Raw genomic sequence first — 24,575 nt, 5'->3', positions numbered from 1 at the left:
TAGAAAAAGCATAAAATTGAGCATATGCATTGTCTTCTGTGGGATGTTATTGGGCTGTGAAGGTCAAGGGTCATAAAACTTGCAGGTAACATCTGCAGACCCCACACATCCTGGACACAAATGGAACACCTGACCGGCGGAGCTCCAAACGGCTGTTTAATACAGAAAACAGCAGAAGCAAAATGTCTGGACCAGATTGTCTTTATTCAGTGAAACTCCACCAAAACAATCCAGAGATTTGATCAAATAAGTTACATCAGCGTTTAGTTTTTACAGTCGTTCACTCCACAGACTGGAGTCTCACTGGTTCAGTCATAGTTGCAGTAAAAATTTAAACTTTTATTGATTTATTTTTCATTAACCCTTTCAGGGCGTGTTTTAGATTTCTCTCATTAAGACGATCTGATTTATTACTTTTCATGTTTGATACTCCACATTACATCACATTAAGAAAATTAACAGGTTCACCCTTCATTCTCAGTGATCTGCTCCATCTTTCCTGCTCACCCACCTGCTCCACTCCTCCTTTCCCTTCCAGCTTTCTCTCTAAACTAACCTCCACCTGCAGCTTCCTCTGGTTTCTGCCAATCAGCACAGATAAATTAGTTCAGCTTTAATCATAAGAAATGGAGCAACTCTTCTGGTTTTTTCTGCTCCCCATATATAGAATATTTTTTGTGCTTCAAGTTTAGAACTTTCTTCCTTTTGCAGGTTTTAGAAAAGCTATTATTCAGGTGTGAAATGTCTGCAGACAGAAAAGTCCTCGGACATGATCATGGTTTGCCTCCGGGTCGCGCTACGCCTTGGCGTTCTGTGCAGGGGCCACGCTACTCTCCCTGCTGCGGTTCTTGGCGGCCTGCTGCGGGTCTTCGTGGCCCGGCGTGTTGCGGTGTTGCTGCCGGCGCGTCGCATTGCGGGGCGGCAGGGTCAGGCTGCAGCAGGACACTCCCACGGTGGGCTCTGGGAGGTCTTCGGCTTTGGACCAGCTGTCGGTAGCTGGATCGTACTTCTGCACAGCCGCCTTGTAGCGCTTCTCCGCCTCGTTCCAGCCGCCCAGCAGGTACAGCTTGTCGCCCAGTGGGGAGAGGCCGGCGGTGCTCACGCCCAGTGGGAGAGAGGCGACCCGACCCCACGCCCCGCTCTCTGGGGAGAACACCTCCACTGACAGGACGTCCACCCGCTCTCCTCCGGACCCCAGCTGGCTTCCACCCACGACATAAACCTTCCCTCCAAGGGTGGCGGAGCAGTGCCAGCCACGGGGCGTCTCCATGGGGGCCTGCTCGGTCCAGGTGTCGCTCTCTGTGCTGTAGCGGGCCACTGACCGGGAGTAGGCGCAGCTGATGTAGCCGCCGGACACCAGGATGTCTCCGGAGGGCAGAGTGGCACTGGAGTGGCAGCAGCGGGGCACCTCCATGGGGGCTTTCATCTGCCAGGTGTTGGAGGCCGGCAGGTAGCTCTCAGTGGTGGCCAGAAGACCCTCAACGTTGCGACCGCCAATGGCGAACAGGCGGCCGCCGCTGGCGGACAGGGAGAAGTGGGTGCGGCGCTGACGCATGCTGGCCAGGTGCAGCCAGGTGTTGAAGCGAGGGTCGTACCTGATGGGTTGGAAGAGAGACAGCGACCTTTATCTGATTCACAAGACAAGTAGAGAAAGAAACTGTGGCTCTCAGAGTGTTGATTATAGTACAGTATTTCCATTTCTTGGCCTGATCAACGGCTCTTAAGGCTTTCTGAAGGTTGCTCTTTGAGAGCTTTGCTCTAGATCAGTTGTCTCAAACTGCAGTCCTCAAAGGTCGTTGTCCTGCAATGTTTAGATGTGTCCCTTGTCCTCCACATTTGAACTAACTGGCAAAGTGCCTCAGCAGCAGGCAGTCAAGCTCTGCAGACCTCTGCTAACTGACTCATATTAAAGCAAGGTCTGCTGAAGCAGAGCGATATCAGGAATACCAAAGTAACTGCATTTCTTTGCTGGTGTCAGCATTTGGATTTTCTTTCACAATTGTCTTCTAAATTAGCAATTAGTTCTGATTCTTTCACAGACACTGACAGTTGTGGTTTAGAGGTCAGAACTAAGAAAAGAATAAACAGGAAAACAGAGCAGAGTCTTGGACTGTTGATCAAGCTCATGAAAAAGAGATTACAGCAAAGTCTGAAAGCTTGGGAGGAGAAGGCCACACGCTGAGGATTGGGCCAGGGTTGTATTCTTGCTCAGACCTGCCAGTTTACCTGCTGAGTGTGCTGACGGCATGTTTGGCCTGATTGCGAGCGTCGTTCTGGTCCTCTCCTCCAGCCACGTACAGGAAGCCGTCCATCACGGCCACACACTGGTTAAAGCTCTTTGCCGGAAGCTGAGTCAGGTGGCGCCAGGTGGCTCCTCCGTCACGAGGGTCCCTCCACAGCACCTGAATGGGAAGGTCATAGGTCAACAAGAACTTGGGTCACACCCTGCATTTTAGGAAGAGATCAATCTTAAAAGCTTGTTACTAAAAAAGGCAGTTTAAATTGTTCTGTCAGTAATTAGTGTTACTGTTGCCATGGCGACACTGACCTCGCGGCTCAGAGCCCTCTCAGTGAGTGACGGACGTCCTCCGATGGTGAGCAGAGTCTGCTGGGCCCCTCGGACCTGAGTGCGTCGGGACTGCAGGGTGTTCTGCTGGTGCGGCAGCAGATGGTAGTTCATGGCGTCAACCAGCAGGCGGTGACACTGGGGGTCCAGCATCATCCGGGGAACCGGCTGGATCTGGCTCACCAGCTCGCTGGCTGGAATCGTCTCGAAACGGACGTGGGACAGAAGCTCAGCTGCGTGAGACTGACGGGAAGCGTCGAAGTCCAGCCACTTGTTGGCGACCTGCAGGAGTCAGTGAAGAGTTTCAGTGTGCTGTAAAAGTGCATCATGAAGTCACTAATTCCTCATTCCTGACAGCAGACTGCATTCATTGATTGGCTGTAGTAGTTGGGAGGTGAACTGCAATTTGACAGAGCCATAGTTAAACTTGAAGTCCAAGCGTTTAATCAGTTGTGGCAGAAGAAGAGTCAACTGGACAGGCCAACCCACAGCTTCTGGGAAACTGACTGTACATCATCGGAGTAGTTCCTGACCACACCCACACTCAACTTGGGTGGAACTGAAACAAACATTGACCAAATAAAGTGATTCTTGACAATGGAGGAGGAGCTTATTTTATGGTTTGGTGTATTTCGGAGAACGTTTCACCGCCAGTTGGACTGGGCAGGTGGGGTTAACGTGGCATCATGTCTCATGCTTGTCGTAAGCTGTGATGTTTTTCTGTCCCCCAGTCGATTGACTGTGTTGTGTGACTCCAGTAGCTGCACATTAACAGCACTGAGCCGTTGTCCTGTGTAGCTACAGTTGAATGGTGCCATATGCATTAGTTGTAAGGGCCGCTTATACAGTGGAAACAGACGAGATTCACCAAACTGCAGCAACTAATGCCGCACCACACAGTGGAAGTGAGGCATAATGAGTTCAGATGGTGGGCTTGTGTGTTTACATCCGTCCTGTTAGATCTTAATGCTGCATTTTGATGGCAGTGAATGATCTGTAAGGATCATGGGTCGAGACTTGACAGGTAAAGATATTTAAATCTTCCTTGTGGTGTACCACAGGGTTCAGTGTTTGGGGCATTTCTCTTTTGTAGCTATTCACTTCCACTCTAAAATGATTTATCATGTGTTATGCGGATGATACTCAGCTAAACGTGATAAAACCATTCAGAGGCTCAGAACCCATGAATATAATAGTCATCCATCAGCAAAGTTAATAACATAATCATACTGAGATGTTGATATTCATGAAGGCGTTCATCTACAGAACGGAGCAGCTGTTAACTTACTGACAGACTCATGTTCTGCTCACATTATAAATACAAAAGTCTCAGCTGCTCGTCTATTTCCGTTGTGAACATGTATATTAATAAAAAGCATACAGTGTGAGTTATGTTTAGAGATTTCAGGTCACGGTGGGCATGTGGGTGTCTGGTTTGGAAATGTGGGTCTGTGCTAGCTGGTGAGCAGCTGGTCTGGGGTCTGTTTTTGGACCCTGCTGTAAATAGAAGGAATGAGCCGAGATCGGTAAATACTGGGAGTGTTATCTTCTTGGAAAAGATTTGAGAAGAGGATATAAGTTATTCTGGTGGAGCATCTAAAGTTTGACCCCTGACCTGGAAAGCTGTGACCTCTGATGGCAGGACCAGGGAGTCGTCCTGCAGGAAGGCGGAGATCTGCTCCAGGGTCAGCTGTGTAAACAGCGGCGTCTCGGCGAACTGCACAAAGTTTTCCAGGACGAAGCGGCGGGCGGCGGTGCAGACGGGCAGCAGGCCGTAGGCTGCGGCGATGTTCCAGATGTAGACGCAGGTTTGCACGTTGAGCTCAGCCAGCAGGAAGTCCATGCACATCTTCAGGAGCTGCGGGATCTGCAGGGTGGCGGCAGCAGAGACGGTGCAGCCGATGGTGTAGAGGGACATGTGGACACGGCCCATGTAGGCAAAGGTGATGACATTGGCGAGACCTGGAGACAGACACAGGAAATCTTTCATGAATAACTTTTATAATTCCTTATAGAGGTCAGAAACTTGATGTGGCCAGAGTGAACGGACCCAGCGGTGACAGGGAGGGGAGCTCCAGGCGCTTCATTCCAGGGTCTTTGGCCAGAATCTCCCTGAAGTACTGGCTGACCGAGGAGATGACCAGCTTATGGACGTCGAAGGCTTTAGTCTTACAGGCCAACTCCAGATCGGTCAGAAACCTGAGCAAGCAGGGAGCAGGAGCCAATCAGCAGCCGGCCTGAAGACAACAATGTCCATCCGTCCATCCATCCATCCGTCCGTCCGTCCGTCCGTCCGTCCGTCCGTCCGTCCATCCATCCGTCCGTCCGTCCGTCCGTCCGTCCGTCCGTCCATCCATCCGTCCATCCATCCATCCATCCATCCATCCATCCATCCATCTAACCGTCCATCCATCCAACCGTCTCTCCATCCATCCATTCATCCATCCATCCAACCATCCATCCGTCCGTCCGTCCGTCCATCGAACCATCCATCCATCCATCCATCTATTTTTAGTTTAACTATATTTTTCTGCAGCTGTAACATTTGATGGTTTATATCTGAGCAGCTGAATCACATCTGGATGATTGTTACTGAATCACTTCTGGATGATTGTTACTGAATCACTTCTGGATGATTGTTACTGAATCACTTCTGGATGATTGTTACTGAATCACTTCTGGGTGATTGTTACTGAATCACATCTGGATGACCCTGTAATAAACTCTCTGGCTTTTCTGACTGTGCAGAGGAATATTTCAGCATCTTTTCTCAAAGCCTGGTTCTGATCCAGACGCGGCGGTGCAGACTGACTTCTCCTGCCGCATCTTGCTGAGCTCGTCCAGCAGAGCGTTGCCATGGAGAGGCCGTGTGAGCTCGCTGCCCAGGCCGAGCCCGCGCTCCCCAGGTTTGATGACGGGCGGCGGCAGCGGCAGGTTGAGGCTGTTGAGCTGAGCGATGTCCAGCGCTGCGATCTGCTCGATCTTCTTCACCGCCGTCTCCACCACCACCACGCCGTCGCCCCGGCTCTCCACCTTCACCGGCAGGGAGCTGGGGTCCATGATGGCGTCTGCAGCAGGTTTCCTCTGACGGACGGCCTTTCTCTTAGGCGCCATGTTTGATTTCAGGTTCAGAACTGATCAAGCTATCAGGATTGTTCCTGGTTTCTTTGGTGGTTTTGCTTCAACACAACACACAGCACCTGAAGAGGACACAACGAGACACAGGGAGAAAAACTCAGTTAAACTGAGCGGAATAAGGAAAAGCAGTGTTCACAGGATGAATTCATTTATTCAGAGGAAAGCAGGATATTTACATACATCAAAGAATATCAGAAAATTTCTAGAAAATTTCATATCCGAAGAAAAATTGCTCAGGAATCCTTAGAATTCCTCATTTAAATTTTTATTAATTTTTTTACATAAAATTGCTACAAAATTATTCTAGAATGTTTTTGCTTTATTCTTGACATATGACTTTATTCCCACATTATCAGAACTCTAGCTCCATATTATGACTTTATTCTCATATTATTGCAACTTTATCCCCATATTATCATGAATTTATTGTGCTAATGCTATGACTTTATTCTTACACTGTTATGTCTATTTTAGCATTTTTACAACTCTCCTCTCAAAATGAAAACATGTCGTAGCCTGGTGCTGCTGCTCTGTCGTTTGATGCGGCTTGTGAAACCAAACTAAAACAAAAGTGACTGATCATAATTAACTGTTATGTTGGTCTGATATGAACATGTATCCAGTAACATCTGCAAACGCTGCTGATGTCCAACCAAGGCAGAGACAAATCACAGAGCACCAGATTTTACTTAAACAAACAAACTCGACCAACTGATAGACATTGTATAATGAGCTGCGTTTAACAGTCAGTCTTGGCTGCTTGGCACATTTCAACAGCAAGGCAGTAAAAACATCATGAACACGTCACACAGTCTTAATAAACTGTCCCAGAAGTTATTTTCAACCATTTTAAATAATATAAAATGTATTCTCAAAGATCGCTGAACTTGAAATTCTAATAAAATTTAACACTGGAACCAAAAGACATTTTAAATATTCATAATAAATAAACAAAACAACAGAAACAAGAAATAAAATGACTTATGAAATCTCTGCTAACAAAATTTCCCTTCAGAAAACGGTTGAGTTGAGACCAAAGCATCAGACTGAAGACTTTTATCAGCTGGTTTTTGGTAGAAAAAGAGAAAAACCATCAATTGTTTTATCGTGCGATTGATTTATTACTTGTTGTGGCAGAGCTACCAGTACGATAATCATGAAACCAGTAACATATATTGCATTTTGTCAAGTGCCATCATCAAAATCATCAAATATGAATATTCAAGTCATTATGGTTAAAAATCAACTCTAAACTGTTGGGTTTTTCATCCTCAGTCTTACTTTTTATTTTGTGTTGTTGAACAGAACAGCAGCATGTTTCAAAATGGTGGCTGGACAGAAAATGTTCTGGTGGCTTCCAGCATCATAAAGGTTCCCTTCAGGAACAAATCAGACCACATTTCAGCCACACCAGGAAATAAGATCCAATCTCTCAGTGATTTTTAGATTTTACTTTGACTAATGTGTGTTTTAGGCTCTGAAGTCTAAAATGAAATAAGATCAGTGTTTTTAAAGCAAATCTTTCTGTTTCAATGTCTCTTTCAGGATTTCTGTTGGCAGTAACGAGATCCTCCGAAACCTGAAACCGTCAAACATTGAAACTGAAACACTTAAAAGGTCTCAGCCTCAGCTGAAAGCCTGTAAAACTGAACGACAGCGTGTGGCCGGCCTCGGCCACAGATGTAAACATGAGTCACGCCTCTGTCCCGTCCTCCATAAATAGCACATTCCAGCCTGCTGGGCCCTGATATGGACGGAGCCGGGTGGGACTCGGGCCGGGCCGGGTGGGTCGGACCTGCAGCTGTTGTTGGTGTCACATGAAGGGGAGGGGGCTTCACTGCTACAGAAAGTAAAGACACCCTGCCTGAAACAGAACAGCAACAAACCCTGCAGCACTTCATTACATCTGCAGCTGCACGTCTGATTCACTCCAAAACAGACTTAAGAACACAAACATTTAGTTTATTTAAATAAATATACACATAGATGCAGCAAGAGAGTTTGAGGAAGAAGTTTCAGTCCAAATCAAATCTAAATTTTGTAAATTATAACAGCAAAGGAAGAAAAAACTGTCAGTTTAGATGAATGTTCTCCAGTTTGCTGATGATTATGTCTTATTTTCTACAAATATCAGAGGTTAAGGCATTTGTTTTGGTCCATTTGTTGTTAATCGCCCCCAAAAAAGAAAGAAATTTGGCAGGGTCCATGCTAACGCTAAACACAAAGGCTAATGCTAATGCTAATGCTAAAGTTTAAGTTCAATTAGCTGGTTTAGTTTTAGTTGTACCCTGGAATATTACATTATTTTTTGCATACACTTTGTAATATTTTTGTTCTAATTGTGATTCAATTAAAACAGATTAAAATAAATAGTAAAATTAAGTTTAGCATGATTTAATTTTTAGAAGATATTATCGAGCTGTAATATCTATATATCAAAGGAATTATAAATCCAATTCAGTAATGCTACACACAGCAAAAGTCAGGATTCACCAAAATAATTTATCCTTTTTGAACCACAAATGCATCAGAAACGTTTTACATGAATTCAAGTTGTTGATATTTTTCGAATTAAGATTATTAACATGACATCCAGGCTTATTTTTGTCCTTCTGGGTAAAATGAAATCCTGCTGGCTGATGTAGGACATCAGATTGAGATGCATGGAAAAAACGGCCAGCTGTCAAAAACATGTGGTACCAAGGTCAGACTGGAACCATCATCATCATCATCATCATCATCATCATCATCATCATCATCATCATCATCATCATCATCATCATCATCATCACCAACAACAGAGATTACCGTTATTATTACTCCCAATCTAACCAGCTAGTTAACATGAAATATTGTCAGATTTTTACATCTGTACGTTATAAATACCATAGAGACTAAAGTGAATCAGAATTAACTGGAAAATATTCCTCAAAAATTATGTCTTTATTTTTAGCAATAACAAAAATCTTACAATTTAAAGAAAAAGGGGGAAAAATGTTGAACGTTTGAAATTTGATTTTTTTTAAAATATAAATTTCCTATTTTAAAAATATAAAAAGTGCAAAAAAATAGAAATATCAATACAAATATTAATAACTGAATAAATATGAAATACCCTCTATATTAAATATATTTGTAGAGATTATTGGATTAAAATGTAAAGAAAGCAACACTAATAATTAAGCTTCCATAAACTAATATGTCCCAATTCTGCATCTGAATTAAGTTCTTGAATCTGAAATCAATCATTTCTCTCATGTTGCTGACAAACATTGAGAATTTTCTTTTTTTGACAGAAGTTCAGGAAATACAAACCAGAGTTTATGAGCTGTTAGATTCACAGGAAATTATTCGGTTTTTTGTTTTTATGGTGCCATTATAAATAAAATAATTAGTATCATTTGTGTTTACAACCAAAAATCTGCCTTGAGTTTCACACATAGACACAGAAATGAAATGCATAAACAAAGCAGGTTGTTCAGAGTAAAAATGCTTCTTTAGTTTCTCAGCAGAGTTTCTGATTCTACAGGCTGCAAAGTTTTCATTATGTTCATCAGACTGGGAGGTGAAACTGTCTGAACTGTTTGTATCCAGCATGTGTGGGGTCTGCAGAGATACTAGCTGCCATTTTTCTGACCCTAAACCTGGAAGGAGGGAAGATCGGCCCTGATGGTTAACCTGGAAACCAGTCAGAAACAGACTGACTATGCTGGGTTCACTGGAAAACAGAGAATGGAGCGTCAGCTTAAAAAAGTTTAACTAATTTGTTACATGTAATCAAATTGTCAGACTTAATTTGATGACAAGTTTATAAACTTAACATATTTATTTGGATAAACTGAACATGATTCCTGGTAACAAATTAACTCATTTTGTTTAAGTTGGATCACCTGTTTTCTTTTTTTCAGTGTATCTGGGTCAGTTTGCCTGTATTAAAACTTTTACACTTTTAATTGTTTAAATAATAATAATAATAATAATAATAATAATAATAATAATAATAATAATAATAATAATAATCTAAACATGGATGTTTTGTGCAGCTAAACAGAGCGATGCGTCATTCAGTCTGTTCAGCTCAATATCTTCCTATCTCATCAGAGTATTTATAGTGTGTGTGTGTGTGTGTGTGTGTGTGTGTGTGTGTGTGTAACCTGGTCGTATTTCTCTTTTGTTAACACAAACACCCTCTGCTCAGTAATATCCGTGAAACAACTATTCCTGTCACAATAAATCAATTAATTGCACAATAAATTAAAACGAGATCAATAATTTGAATTTTATTAATTTATCGTTTTTCTCTTTTCTCTGTTTCTACCAACAACTGGACTAAAGTTTTCAGTCTGGGTCTTTAGTCACAACTAAAACTTTTTTGAAGGATAATTTTGTTTGCAGAAATTTATTTTATTTGTTGTTTCTGCTGTTTTGTTTATTTATTTTTCATTCCAGTGCTAAATATTCATTACAAGTTAAAGTTTATTGATCTTTCTGAATGTGTTCTTACATTATTTTGCTATATTACCATTATATTACTTGAAAATGGTCTCAAAATAACAATATTATTATTAATTGCAAAAACTTCTGGGACAGTTGATCATCCCACGTATTTGAATATTTCTTGACATGCGTCCTGGTTTGTGTTGCAGTAAACAGGAAGGCAGCAGTTTCTTTGGACTTTGGCTGCTTTTATTCATCTTCTTGTCCAAACTGTCTCCTGCAGACGAGCGTCGCTCTGAAATGATGACGGCATTCGAAGAAATGAAACGTTTGTTTCTTTTTTCATGGTTACTGTTTGTTTTTAAGATGTAAAACACTTTTAACTGTCTTGTGCTGAAATGTGATAAAACGTAAAACCGTGCACAGATGCGTCATCCTCTCCTCTCCTCAGGAATCGCTTTGCTGAAGATAAAATCTGTTTTTAGCTAAATTGTGATTTTATTGTTTTAGATATTCAAATCAACTGAGGAACAGTTTTTACAACACCGCTGGTATTTCACACTATCATGTTGTTTTGTCTGTAGTCAGTTTTTGTTTCTGTTATTTATTGCACTCAGAGAACTAAGCACTGATTTTATTGATTTTTTTGTGTATTGTAAGGAAATATATAATGACAATAAAGACTTTACTTACTTACTATTTCACAAAAATGGGGATATTTGTTATTTATGACAAGCAGTGAATAAAATACAGTTTCTGTTCATGCAGTCGGCAAGTTTTGATTCAACTCTAGTTCTTCTGTCTTTATATGACAGCAGGTCACATGTGAGCAGCAAACAGAGTAATTCACTGAAAATGGGTGAAAAAGCAGCTGAAATCTAAAAACCCTTAAATATCCTCATCAGTACCACCTTAAATGGAGTCCAAGAAAATCAGATTTCCCAGCAGAAATGGATTAAATTAAAAGTTTTACCTTTTCCTCCTTCCTCTCTCTTGTTCCTTTCTTTTCTCTCGTGTTTCCTTCCTTTATGTTTAGTTCCTCGGCTGTTTTCCTCTTTGTCTCGTCCTTTAGTCCGTCTGCAGGAGGGCTGTGTGTGTGTGTGTGTGTGTGTGTGTGGTTCGGGGTTTCAGACTCCCACCTAATGTGACGTCGGGTTCCGCCTTCGTCAGAACCTCCTTCACATTTTCCACCTCCATCTCCAAATAGAGACTCTCTCCTTCAGCCCAAAAATAGCCCCGAGTTTCCCAGCTGTCCAACCGCCCAGAACCTCCGGCTGGGTTTCAGGTTCTGGTTCTGGATCCGGTTCCCTCCTGAACATCAGCCAGATTCCTCATTACAAAATAAAAACAAGCTCAGTTTTCCCTTCTCCAGATGTTACAAAACAACCAGGAGAAATTCTTAGAGATTTTTGAGGAATTTCAGTCAATTTTTGTTATGTTTTCTCTAAAAATGAACCTGAATAAATTAGTTTTTAAAGTTGAGCTGTTAAAATCTCTCCTCATAAATATCTGAACATCTTCTCAATGCTTAAACGTCACTATTTGTTGGTAAAGTCAATATAAACTGATAAATGAGCTCCAACTTAACTTTATGACTAAAAAATATCACTTTTTTAAAACAAATGTTGATTTTTTTTATATAAAAGAAAAAATATAACATTATTTGAAAAAAATTCACAGCACATTTAATAAACAAAAAAATGAATAAATAAATAATGGATAAATAAGTAAAATAATAATAATAATACAAAAATTAATATAAATCTAACTCAAAAAAGGGATTTAAAAAAAATCCAAAATAGCTTTCACAGAAGTCGCAGCAAATTTAATGGGTAAATAAATAAGTAAATAAATTAGTACCTTTTCTGAAACAGACTTTACTGTTTTCATAAAAATATCCCACATTATTTTAAAAATCTGTAAATGTTCATGTCCATTCACAAAGGATTCAAATATTTTTGAATAAATAAACAAAATTAAAGCACATTTAATAAACAAAAAAATAAATAAATGAATAAATCATGGATAAAATAATAAAAATAAAGTAAATGAACCAAAAAAAAAGGGTCGTATAAAATGTAGTGTAGATTTTAAAAAGAGGTCAAGGCCAATTTTATGGATAAATCATTAAGTAAATAAATGATTACATTTTCTGGATCAAACTTTGCTTCTTTTGCTAGATATATTAATAGTAAAAATGGCACACAAAAAAAACTATAAATATTCATGTCCAATAAAAAAAGGGTTCAAGAATATTCAATAAATTAAAAAACAAGCACAGTAACAGCACATGTAATAAATGAATGAATGAATGAATGAATAAGTGAGCACGTGGCATTCTTAATAACTAATAACTGCAGTTATTTTAAAGTTGGCTTCTGTTTTGGTTTAGGGGTTTTTTGTATTAACTGGTCTGTTTTATACCATATGTTCTACTAAGTTACGATCCTCCATCTTCACCCTGTACAGTTTTCTGTTTTATTACAGAAAAGCTGCGTTTACTTCATGTTTGCTGGTGTTTTTTCTTTCTATTGGATGTTTTGTGGCAGCGTGTTGAAGCAGCGGAACTCCTCCCCGGCCGTGTCGCTCTGCTCAGCCCGGATCCTGAAACAGTTTCCGGGGGACAGGGTACCAGCAGCAACAGCAGCAGAACCACCAGCAGCAGCCATGGCGGATCAGCTGCTGGAAACAGTGGAGCGACTTCAGTCCCGGATACAGGACAACCCGGAGCCCCGAAAGGTAAACCACTCACCCGGTCCGAGAGAACCGGGCGCCATGTTTCTGAACCACCGAGTCCCGAGAACCGTCTTAAGCCGAGAAAAGTCACAGACGTTCGGACACGGCAGCTTAGCGAGAGTCGCAACCGTTTTCTTAAATGATGCGTTCACGGACTGCAGTCTGGCTCCGGCTTTAGGATTCCTTTAAATGAAATTTGACAGTTGTGGTTTACAGTTGTGTTTATAGTTGTTAAAAGTATCACAGAGGTATATGTAATTGTTTTTATTACATGTTTTAATCAGAAATTGTTCCTTTTTTGGGGAAATTATAGAATATTCTAGATCATTTATGAAAAAACTGAAGGCTGCTACTGTGAGGCATTTAAATGCAGTGGAATATTAGGAATATTTTAAAGATTACTCTGATTTTTCATGAAGAGCAAATTCCAGACAAGTTGACAACAGAACAGGAGAGATTTAAACAATTTATTTCTGTATTTGTCTCAGTAAATACTAGTATCTATAGGTAGATGCATGGTAATGGCTGTGTTCTGGTTTCACAGGGGTGTTAAATGGAGGGTTGGGGGTTTAACAGGTGAATCATGTGACCAAAACAGGGATGTAAGCAACTCCTGAGTGACAACGCCCAAAGAAATCCTGCAGTTTAAGTGAGAGGGTCATGGTTTGTCCGAATGAGGCAGGAAATCTCCACTGATCAGTCAGAACTGATGTTTTTCCACATGAAACCTGAAGTATCTGTAAGGATTAATGATTGTTTCAGCTTCATCAGTCCAAGCTGTTTATGTTCCTCTTTTACTTTATAATTTAAAACAATTTAATCATTTTTAATCAGGTCAAGGTACAGACAGATTAGATTTTAAAACAATCAAACTACAATAAAATCCACCACATTTAGCGTTATTTGAATAAGTTAATTAAATGTCTTATTTTTCTTATTCAGTACTAAATAAAAACAAATCTTCATGAAATTTATTTTATTTATATTATTTGAACTATAGATTAGGAAAACAGTTTTAGTCATTTTTTTACTTAAACCATCCAAAATCAGGTGTGAATATCTTGATTTTGTAATATGCATTAATTATTGTGTTTTAATTTTCATATTAACATTTTTATTGTCAAATACCCAAATAGTTGTTAAAACTTGAATTATTATTATTTTTTTAATATCAGAATTTAGCGAGCTTATTGTGTATTTCTTACACGTCAATAAGAAATCTACCGTCAATAGCGTCAAGATTTCCGACATTCTGTGAATGCATCGCAGAAACGTCACTATATTTACTGAGCTTCTACTTGTTCATACTGGGCCATTTAACTGCAGTTTTCACCCAAACGGAACCGTGTCAGCCTGGTTCGGTGGCTGGTCGCTTCGCTGCGAGACACTGATGAAAAACTAACTGTTCAAAATCAAACGGAACCGGTCCAATACCGGGACGCTTCAGTTAGAGCAGCTGCTAGCCGTTTAGCTAGCCGCCGTCAGTCCGGTCAGAGGAGTCAGAGGAGTCCGAGCTCCGGCTGAAGGCCTGAATGTTTCCCCCTGCCCTGGTTCCCTGGAGCCGGGCCACAGCTACATGTTAAACACCGCATTCTGCGGGAGGAAGACCGAGAACCGCAGAGCTAAGCTGAACCTGACTGAGCTCCTCTTTGTTAAAACAAAGGCGGCAGAGATGCGTTCAGGGACCAGAAGAGGCGTTTAAGGACCTGAATAATCAATAAACCTAGATAATTTCACACAGTTTAACTGAATTTATTACTTACAGTTAAAAAATACAATAATAATTGTATTACTATGTTTGTTCCCATTCATCCAACATAAACCGAACATATTTGAGTTTTTGGTATCATCGCGTTCTTTCCATGACTTAATTCCCTTACATTCCTACATTTTTAGCTCAGATATGTTCCAGAAAATGTTTTCTAATTTCTAATTCAATCATTTCTTATCCCAACACTTAAATTTGATCTGGGATTGAAGACACAGAGCTTTGGGAAGGCTCAGGCGTCATTTTGTCCCGTACATCTTAAGGTGCCCAACATTACGGAGACATTGCTGTTGACCCATTTCTCAGGTTTCTATGGTTTTAAATAAAAAGTTAACAAATTAAAAGTTTCTGTCAGGAAGTAAATTCAAAGCAAGTACGACTAGCAGTCAGTTTATTCGTCTGCTCCTCCTGATTAGATCAGATCTTTAAACTTTAAACTGTTTGTTTTCCAGTTACTGAAGACTCTCAAGAGACTGGGAGAAGTGCAGATGACTGTGGACATACTGGTGGTAAGTTCTGCTCTCTGTGGAGGATTATTCAGGGAAAACGTGTTCACCTGCAGGGTTGGAATAGGTTTCCAATCTATAAAACGACTTCCAGCTGCTAACGGAAACATGCAGCGCCAGCGTAGTGCCGTGTTTTCCTGCTAATCTCCATATTTCTGTCGTCCCACAGAGAACTGGAGTGGGCAAAACTGTGAACTCCTTCAGGAAACATGACGACGTAGGAGAGCTGGCGAAAAGCCTGGTAGCCAAGTGGAAGAAGCTGGTTCCTCAGACGGCAGACAGGTAGCATCTGCACACGTGTGCCTAAACGCGCAAACAGCATGACATCATTAGTTGTCAGGTCTCCTGGTTTCTGTGTTTGGTGAAAGGAAAAGTTGATTCAGGGACTGACTGAGGTTCTTATCATGTGTAAAATCTACAATGCACGTCTTTATTTACATTGATTATGAGTATCCAGAGAGGACCTGAGGGTGCACTTACTTTCTCATGTCAGGTTAATATGAAAGACGGTGGTGATGCGTTCAAGGTTCATTTCCTCTGTTTCCTATATATATATATATATATATATATATATATATATATATATATATATATATAATTATTCAATAAAAATATTGAGAATAAATAATTTTTTATAAGAAATTGTTTAGATGTTTATTAAATAATAATAATATCAATAATAATAATAATGATGATGCATTTATGGTTCATTTTTTCTGTGGTTTTCCTTCAGACCTAACAGTCACCCCAAACCAGCTCCCCAGTCCCACCACAGGTCCTACAGAGAGCCGTCCCCTGAGGAAGAGCGCTCCTACGTGGAGGAAGAGGAGGAAGAGGAGATGGTGTACCAGTCAAACTACTTCCCTTCTCCCCCTCAGCAGCAGCAGTACAGCCCCCCGCAGCGAGGCGGCTACGAGTCAGAGGAATACGAGCCGGAGCCGAGCCCTCCTCTTCTTCCTCCTCCTCCTCTTCCTCCTGCCCGTAAAGAGATCCGCCACAGCAAACCAAGCAAGAACCATCACCACAGAGACGAAGAGCGGTGGAAGGCGGGCAGCGACCGAGGAGGAGGGAAGAAACGGAGCGCCGACCGGGAGAGGACCAACAGTCCGCCGCCGCCACAGAAGAAGCACAGCAGGAAGTCGACGCCGCACGACACCAAGAAGGAGGAGAAGAAGAAAGGAGGAGAGGACGGTGAGTCTGGGCCGGTTCCGACCCGACACACTTAACCTGAGAAAGATGATTATCCAGACGAACACTTGGTGTCAGAGAACTTCCTGTTCCAGATGATCAACAGGTTTGCTGACAGGAAGTCCTGAACCGTTTCCTGAGAACTGCTGACTCATCAGTTCTCTGAGCCGTCGCCGCGGTGACGGTGACAGATAAACCGGCAACGTTTATGTTTCACTATCATTGTGATTAATAACACCTCACTGTGGAAAACTATTTATTTATTCATTCATTTATCTATTTAGTTTTAATCATTTTGTACCAAAATATGAAAATTATTAGACATATTGAGTTAATTAGTTTTATTAAATAACAATAATTATAATTCCTGTTATTATTATTATGCTTTTATAATAATGAAATATATTTATTAACAATAACAATATTTAGTGCCAAAGCTGCCTAAAACAAGATGAAAATATGACTAATTATACGTCTACATTTTTAATTTGAATATTTAAATGATTATTTTCATTATTTTTGTTCCATTTGTCGTTATAGTCTTGAATTTATTGAGCCACATTCTTACGTCATTATTGTGGGCTTTCACAGGTTTGTGGCACTAATATTTTATACCCATTGTATAATATTATATATATTTTAAATGTGTGTGATTTATTGAGATTCACTAATGTTTATTTCTATTTACTGATTTAACTGAAAGATAAAATATAACACAATAATTACACTATTATAATCATTATAATATATGTTGCAGTTATGCACTTTAATTCACAATCAAATTATAATTTTATTTATTTAAAATTTTGACCATGAAGGTAGCAGCTTAGTTAGGAAGGACAAAAGTACAAAATGAAAAGTAATTTGGAAATAATTTAACTTGTAAAGTACAGAAATTTCAAATATATATTTAAACAACGATCAAATAAATTTAATCACTTTTAAGAAAAGGAAAAATAAAAATAAATTCCTTATTATTTTGAATATCTGTTCAGGTTTTACCTGAAAGATGATTCTTTTCTGTTAAATAATTATCGAAAGCAGATGAAACCGGGTGCAGTTCTGCTCTGAACCACTAGATGTCGTCCCGCCATCTCGGCTCAGTTTATTCATGTGATTTTTGACTTAAATTGAAAACTTAAACTGCGTTGCTTCCATTTTGTCTCGTTATTTAATCTGCTTTCTGAAACTGTTGGTTGTTGTTGACGTTTTTCCGTCACCAGCTCGACCCCGACCACCGAAGGACTCCCCTTCCAAGGAAGACGACGATGACTTCGAGGCGCACCCCATGTCCTTCGAGTCGTTCCTCACGTACGACGCGCCGACTCCTGTCAAGAAGAAGAAGAAGCAGCAACCGTCGTCCTCTTCTCACAGCAAACCATCTCAGTCCTCCTCCGGTTCGTCGTCGCGTCAGAACAGAACGACGGCCTCCTCTTCCTCCTCTTCCTCTAAAGCGAATAAAGCGAACGGATCTCAGAGCTCCAAGAGGAGTCACTCCGACTCCAGGTCTTCAGAACCCAAACCAGAGAAACGCAAACGGGTGAGAAATCTTCATATCATGTGTCAGATGAAAGCTTCAGTTTAATGTGTGTATACACGACACTAAAGTCATAATATTACAAAAACACTGTCGTAAGTCAAAAGAATTGAAATAATACAAGAAAAAGTCATAATGTTACCAATTTAAAGTTGTAATTACACCAGAATGAAGTGGTAATATCAGGAGAAAAAAGTAGTAGTGTTATGAGAACTCAACATGAAAAATAATAATAAAAAAATCAATGAGAAATGTTGAACATCTTGTGAAGTTTTACTTTGGACTTAATAAAATACTTTTGACATATCAGCATCAAATTATTATCTGTACCAGGACTTTGAAACAAACATGCAAATTTCCAGAGAAAAAAAAATAATTGAACTGAGCTGGAAATGTCAGATCCTAATAAATTATTTTTTCCTATTAAAATTTTTTTTCTGGTAAAATTACGACTATGTTTTCATAATTAAACAAAAATCCTAGAAGCCTGGCCCTAATACTCCGTCGTACAAATCACACAAGAGATAATTGAAATAAAAGCCACTTTTTGAAAATATTTTCTGTAATTTCTTTTTTTAAAAAGGAAAGAGAGCAAAACAAGATAGATTAATAATGGAAACCGAATATAGTATGAAAAAAACATAATTGTATTTTTAAGCCATATAGTTGAACCTTTTTTTTAAGTTCTCACTTTTCCCGTTCAGGTTGTGGAGGCTCTTCCGACGCTCCTAGACATCCCGCTGCCAGCGATCCAGCCCAACTACAGACCTCTGCCCTCCATCGACACGCCGCTGTCCCCTCAGCGGCGCAAAGGTAAGAGCTGTAACCTTACTGTGAGAAAAGGCAAAAAATATCATTTTAAACAGCAAAAATGGAAATATTTCTGGAAAACTACTCCAGAAATATAAGAAAATGACATTTTAAGTAGAAGAAACTTCAATTAGAAGCACAGTTATTCGGTAAAATCCAACATTTGCTAAGAATAATAAGAAAAATATATGTAGAAGTATCAGTCAATACAGAAAATTAAATGACTCTTAATAAAATTAAAAGTGAATCAGTCAAAATGAAACATATTTTCACTCTAAGACACATTTTTTGTCATTTTGATGTGTTCGTAAGTAAGTAAAGTTTATAAAGCGATTTTCACAGACATGAAATCACAAAGTGCTGTACAATAAAAATCAACCTTAAAAACCCTACAAAACTTTATAAACTTTGATTTTCACAGTTATTAGATGTAATAGTGTTTTATACAGGTTGTATGGGTTCTTGAAATCCTTGAAAATGCTTCAGTTTCAGTTCAGTGTTTTCAAGGTTTGGAAAGTGCTTGATTTCTGTCTAAAGTCCTTGAAAATGTTTGATATTCAAACTTCACAGTTTTGTAATAAGTACAGCATAACACTTGATTCAAAGACTAAAATTGTTACTTAGATTGGAAATCAAATATTCTTATAAAAGACAGATATATTTTTTTGTCTGAAGTTAAATCAGGCTAAACTTGTTTTAGTTCAGTTTGAATTATTAAAATTATCCTTATTTGCCAACTGACAGGAAACATAGCGAGAAACTTTTTGTTTTTAAATTATTTTTATATTTCTTTTACTTTTTTGTATTTTGTGTTTAAGCATTTCATTTGAGCTGGAAGGTCATTTAACTTAACATGATTTGTTTGGATTAGTTCAGTGTAATAATGGATATATTTCCAATGGATCGGTGACTTATTGATCTGTGTGTTTGAAATAAAGGTTGGCGTATATTTTACATGTTAAACAGTGTTGTTGAAATTGGAGGATTTTTTTGGTTAATTTTTTGTTTTGTTCTTGGACCTGTCAGGAATATGGGGTGTATGTGAGAGAAACTTAAAAAAAGTTATATTTTCGTTTACTTTACACCTGCTGCAGAATGTAAAATACAATAAATACTAATAATAGTAACACATTTTGTCATGTAATAGTGAACTGAAACAGTTTTTTTAGTTTATGTGTATTGTTTTTATCTACAAAACGTTTGTGCTGGAAAAGTTGAAAACTTACCTTGAAAGGTTTGTATTTTACTGGGGGAATGTTTGAACGCTGCTTACAGCAGCTGCAGATTTTTTTCTGCATTCAGCCTCTTTCTGTTCTGATTCCATCAGTTTGGATGTTTGTAATGATTTAATGTTGCAGCCGAACCTCCTGAAGGTTTCCTCATGTTGAAACTCCTGCAGTCGTTTCGGGTTTCTCTCGCTCAGGCTTTGATTCAGGTCCGATTTCACTGCTTTCACTTCCAGTTCCCGTGTGCAACGATGAGGAGGACGCAGGCTTCACCGGGAAGCGCTTCAACTCCAAGATGGTGGTCTACTCAGGGTCGAAGACATCCTACCTGCCCAGGATGATGACCCTGTATGAGCAGTGCATCCGGGTTCTGCAGAACAACATCGACTGTGAGTTCTGCCTCCGCCATTCTGAACCAGAGGCTGCTGCAGGTTTTTATTTAGTTTTTCTGAGGACATAACTTCCTAACTCTCCTCCCAGCCATCGCCGAAGTGGGCGGAGTCCCCTTCGAGATCCTGGAGCCGGTTCTGGAGAGGTGCACTCCTGAGCAGCTGTACCGGATCGAGCAGAGCAACCAGGTTAGTCCGAACCTCAAAGGTGAAATATGATGCTTCCTTGAGCAGTTCAGGACAGGTCTCTGGGTGATCAAATATTTTGTTTGCACAAAATCCTAATAATAAGACTCTAGTTTGGTGAGTTCTACGTATTTTGAGCTGTTTTAGGGCCTTTGTCAATCCTAATAAGCTGCTGCTGGCCACGCCTCCTATCTCACATAAAAATGGCTGCAAACAGACAAGCAATTATGCAACCATACATCTTTGAAAAGCGTTAGTAGAGTCTCCTGCACAACCAACCAGAATGCAGCAAGTGCTTTCTGCTGCATTCTTGTTGACTTACCATTTGTTGTTGATGGTAAGTCAACAACAAAACAGTTGTTTTTTTCCATCAGCCGTTGTACATTGAAAATAGAGCTAAAACCAGCTGACCACAAGTGCTGGGGCTCAGCTTTGGTTGCTAGGTGATGGGCGGAACTCTACTGGGGTTGCTAGGTAACTGGGAGTGCCTGCTCATTTGGGACATTACATTTCGGAGGTTTTTGAAATACTCATTCTCCAGACACCAAAAAACTTTTAGTTATTACCAAAAATGACTCTTTTAAAGCTTAAAGTTTCAGCGTTGCTCTGCCTCCTGAGGAGCTGAGGCTGAGAGTTTTTCCTCTCTCCTCGCTCAGTGTTTCACTGAGGACTCAGACGAGCTCTGGATGCGTCACTGCCGGCGGGACTTCAAGCGCGAGTCTCCCCAGGAGTTTGAGTCGTGGAGGGAGATGTACCTGCGGCTGCACGACGAGCGCGAGGAGCGGCTCAGGTTGCTCACCCAGAACATCAGCTCTGCCCACGCCAACAAACCCAAAGGTAGGCGGGGCTTCACCTGAGTCTCTCTGTGATGTCTGAGCTCCCGATGGGAACTGAGATCCTGATCGGTGTGTCCTCCAGGACGGCAGGTTAAGATGGCGTTCGTGAACTCGGTGGCCAAGCCGCCGCGGGACGTCCGCCGCCGCCAGGAGAAGTTTGGAACCTCCAGCAGTTCGTCATCTGCTTCCACCGCAGCTGCTTCTCCCATCAAGTGAGATTCCAACGACCAGGCGTCAGATTTATCACTTTACATTGATAGCTAACAGATTTTCTGACAGATTTGAGTATTTTCCTCTCATCAAGTTGATCTGTTTGTCAGAGGAAGTTCTAATTTGAATGGCCACCAGGGGGAGCCTTTTCTCCGAGGTCCTGATTAGTCCTGTCACAATAATAAATACTGCTGGATGATAAATTGTCCCCCATTGAGAGCAAATGCAACGTTTTTTTTTCTACTGCAGCTCAGTTAAGTCTCTTTTCTTTGTCTCTTTCAGAATAAGACCAGCATCCTCTGACTTTGCTGGTGACTCCAGCCGCTCCTCTTCTTCACATTTCAGCTCTCCAGCCGGTTCGTCTCGCTCTTCAGCGCCACCTGGAGGAGGAGGAGGAACTGTTAATCCCGGCCGGGAAAAGCCACAAGTCAAAAGTGAGTTTGTTCTGATTTTAATCGGGTGTGTTGATGTTTATGTGTGGTTATGTTTGGGTTTAACTCTCCTAAACTTGTTTCTGTTGCAGAAATCGCCCCCATGATGGCGAAAACCATCAAAGCGTTCAAGAACCGATTCTCCCGCCGGTAGTCTGCCAGAATCCGAAGGAAGGTTGTAATTTCATTTTAGCTGCTTTTTTCCTCCAGACACACACGGCATGAACTTCACGGTACTGCTGAGAACACGGCTTCCTTTCTGCAGCTTTTTCAGTATTTCCCTCCGGCGCCGACGGCACACAGACACAGGCGGACATCTTTAACCGCTGGAACGTTTTCACCATTTGGGGTCTGTAGATGTTAGATGGTTTTGCTTTTCTGAGCTGAGCACAAAAACTAGAAACAAACGTGGAATCAGAGAACGCATCGGTTTGTAGATGTGAACAGAATCAGCATCGGCTGGAAGCAGCTCTTTGGGTTCGATCTGGGTGACTTTCAGAAAATCATGCGTCACTGCAGAAAAATCATGATTTACGCAAATTAATACTGAGAAATATGATTTCATTTATTTTATCCCAACTCCCTATTTGAATTAATTGTGGTTCTGATCTCTGTCTGGACCAGCTGGCCCGGCTGGTAGAACCAAAATGATGTCCTGTTGGTAGATGGTATTAATAGGATGAGGTTGTGGAGAACAGGAGTCCAGTCGTCTCTGTGGAACCAAACGTCCTGCGGCGGTCCACTCCGTCTCATATCTGGAATCATCTTTTTTAAAAAGGACAAACTGGAATGATGAGATGCTTAAAGAGCAAAATGACCCGTTTTAAGGGTTTTTTAATCTTAAACTTCAATTTCAGCCTTTTTTTAAAATCTTATTTGAAATCATAATTTGAAGACAGATGATCTGGTAAAGAGCTCTGTTACCAGCAGCCTGTCAGGATTTATCTCATATTTCATTAATTAGTAAAAATGCTTTAGGAAAACTGTCTGGTTCCCAGAAAGCTGTTTGCTGAAATAGTTTTTATCTGCTGCTTGGTCCAACGCTTCTTCTTTGGTTTCCTCTTGCCATCTGAGGATTTTAGCCACTTCATGATTTTCCCAGAGATGAAGAGCAAGAACCGGATCATAAAGGGTCTTAGAAGAACTTATGTTTAAAGGAGTAGAAGAAAGTCTGGTTTCCTTGGAGGATTGGCTCATTAAAGAAAACCAGTTTCCTGTTTGGAAGCAGCTGAACTTTCCAGCATTGATTGCACAAAACCTTGATTTAAAAATCAGCCTTATGAAGGTTGCAGCTGTCCGACTCACCTGGACCTGACTCACCTTAGGAAAACACACCTGCAGACAGGAAATCCTGCAGGTTCTTTATTTTCCTGGCTCTCTGCTGCTCACTCATCAGCAGGATTTTTATGTTTTTAAGTATTTTAACAGACAGGAGAGAAACACTGAGCATCTTCAGATGAACTTGGCTGTCCTCTGGCTCTAGATCATCAATCTACTAGAATAATACTGTGAATTCAAACATCATTATAAATATATGAGTTACAGCAAACCTCTGTCCACACAGAAACATCTGTCATGTTGCGTACAGAAGAGAAAGATGAATTTTAAAAGTGTCAGGCAGGCAGTTTCCATCTGTTTCCAGTCTTTGTGCTTAGCTTAGCTAACAAACGGCAATTGGATCAGACACCTGCTTTGTCTCTTCAAAGAAAACAAGTTGAACTTTTTCTTTTTAAGGTACTTTTGATTAAATGAGCTCTTGTTTCTTTTCCTTTCTGACCAAATGACACTAAACCTACCCGCTGGTCGCTTCCTGGCCGCCGGAGGAGCCGTTGTTAGGAAACCGAGCCGTTCAGATGTGATCCTGTAATTCCTGGTGATGTTTCAGTGTGTGTATAGGGAGGAGGGCTGAACTGTAAGCAGAAACACACACCCTGCTGTCTTATTTTTACCTCTGCTGTGGCTTCAGGTTCTGTTCTCCTCCTGCTGGAAGTCTGTTTCTGTCTGCTTCACTGTGACAAACTGTTTCTAATGAGGGAAGTTCATAGGATGTCTGCGGCTTCAACCCTCCATCACCATGAGATGTATTTATTTTCAGAAATGGGACCTGGCACTCTCCCTGCAACACGGGCTCCAGTAGATGGAAAACTGTAATTTTATTAGATTTTAATAAATGTTATGTGGTCATTTTTATTAAAATTGACTTTGCCCTGACAAACTCTCTGTGTGGAACTTCTTTTGAATGAAAATGTCTGATTGTAGAAATATATGGGATATGGATATTAATAAGGAAACTTTTCAGAGATCTGTTAGCTTTAATGATGAATGAGAATAGGGCTCCTCAGATTCTGCCAAAAAGTCCTAATAAAATCTTTTTTCCATTTTTATGGTCTGATTAGGGCTTCATGTAGTTCAAACCATCACTAGACTTTAGCAGGAAGAATTTAATTTCTCTGAAACTGTAGTTTGTTTTTTTATAAAATTAAAGTAACCAATTTTATGGATCTGACGGGATGTGATATAGAGAGGAAAAGCGTAGAAATTTGTTTTAACTCCAATGGTTTCAGAAATAACTACAGAGATATATTTCACGCTCTACCTTTTACATTCGGAT

At 40.5% G+C, this 24,575-nt stretch overlaps 2 protein-coding genes across 3 annotated transcripts; one reads left to right on the top strand and one right to left on the bottom strand.

Moving 5' to 3' along the window:
- Nucleotides 1-186: 186 nt before the first annotated feature.
- On the bottom strand, nucleotides 187-11,264 carry klhl43 (kelch-like family member 43). The gene is made up of 7 exons (XM_007560013.2): nucleotides 11,115-11,264; nucleotides 5,379-5,766; nucleotides 4,617-4,765; nucleotides 4,182-4,528; nucleotides 2,549-2,848; nucleotides 2,227-2,402; nucleotides 187-1,595 (listed from the first exon to the last, which is right to left on the bottom strand). The coding sequence occupies exons 2-7, from the start codon at nucleotides 5,678-5,680 to the stop codon at nucleotides 797-799; spliced, it is 2,073 nt and encodes a 690-aa protein (XP_007560075.1). The 5' UTR covers nucleotides 5,681-5,766; nucleotides 11,115-11,264; the 3' UTR covers nucleotides 187-796.
- A 1,231-nt stretch (nucleotides 11,265-12,495) lies between these two features.
- On the top strand, nucleotides 12,496-24,175 carry eloa (elongin A). Of its 2 annotated transcripts, none has more exons than XM_016675348.1 (12): nucleotides 12,496-12,880; nucleotides 15,098-15,154; nucleotides 15,321-15,433; nucleotides 15,885-16,342; nucleotides 17,563-17,879; nucleotides 18,581-18,689; nucleotides 20,149-20,301; nucleotides 20,393-20,490; nucleotides 21,144-21,324; nucleotides 21,406-21,535; nucleotides 21,816-21,971; nucleotides 22,057-24,175. In XM_016675348.1, the coding sequence occupies exons 1-12, from the start codon at nucleotides 12,647-12,649 to the stop codon at nucleotides 22,187-22,189; spliced, it is 2,139 nt and encodes a 712-aa protein (XP_016530834.1). In that variant the 5' UTR covers nucleotides 12,496-12,646; the 3' UTR covers nucleotides 22,190-24,175. The 2 variants fall into 2 exon arrangements, with proteins under 2 accessions (XP_016530834.1, XP_007560072.1); XM_007560010.2 differs by having other exon boundaries at nucleotides 12,498-12,880; nucleotides 21,816-21,967.
- Nucleotides 24,176-24,575: the final 400 nt, after the last annotated feature.

The sequence above is a fragment of the Poecilia formosa genome, unplaced genomic scaffold (genome assembly GCF_000485575.1).
Source record: "Poecilia formosa unplaced genomic scaffold, Poecilia_formosa-5.1.2 Scaffold112, whole genome shotgun sequence".
Lineage (NCBI taxonomy): Eukaryota > Metazoa > Chordata > Actinopteri > Cyprinodontiformes > Poeciliidae > Poecilia > Poecilia formosa.
The sequence above is the reverse complement of the archived record's forward strand: the minus strand, read 5'-3'. Positions and strand labels throughout refer to the sequence as shown.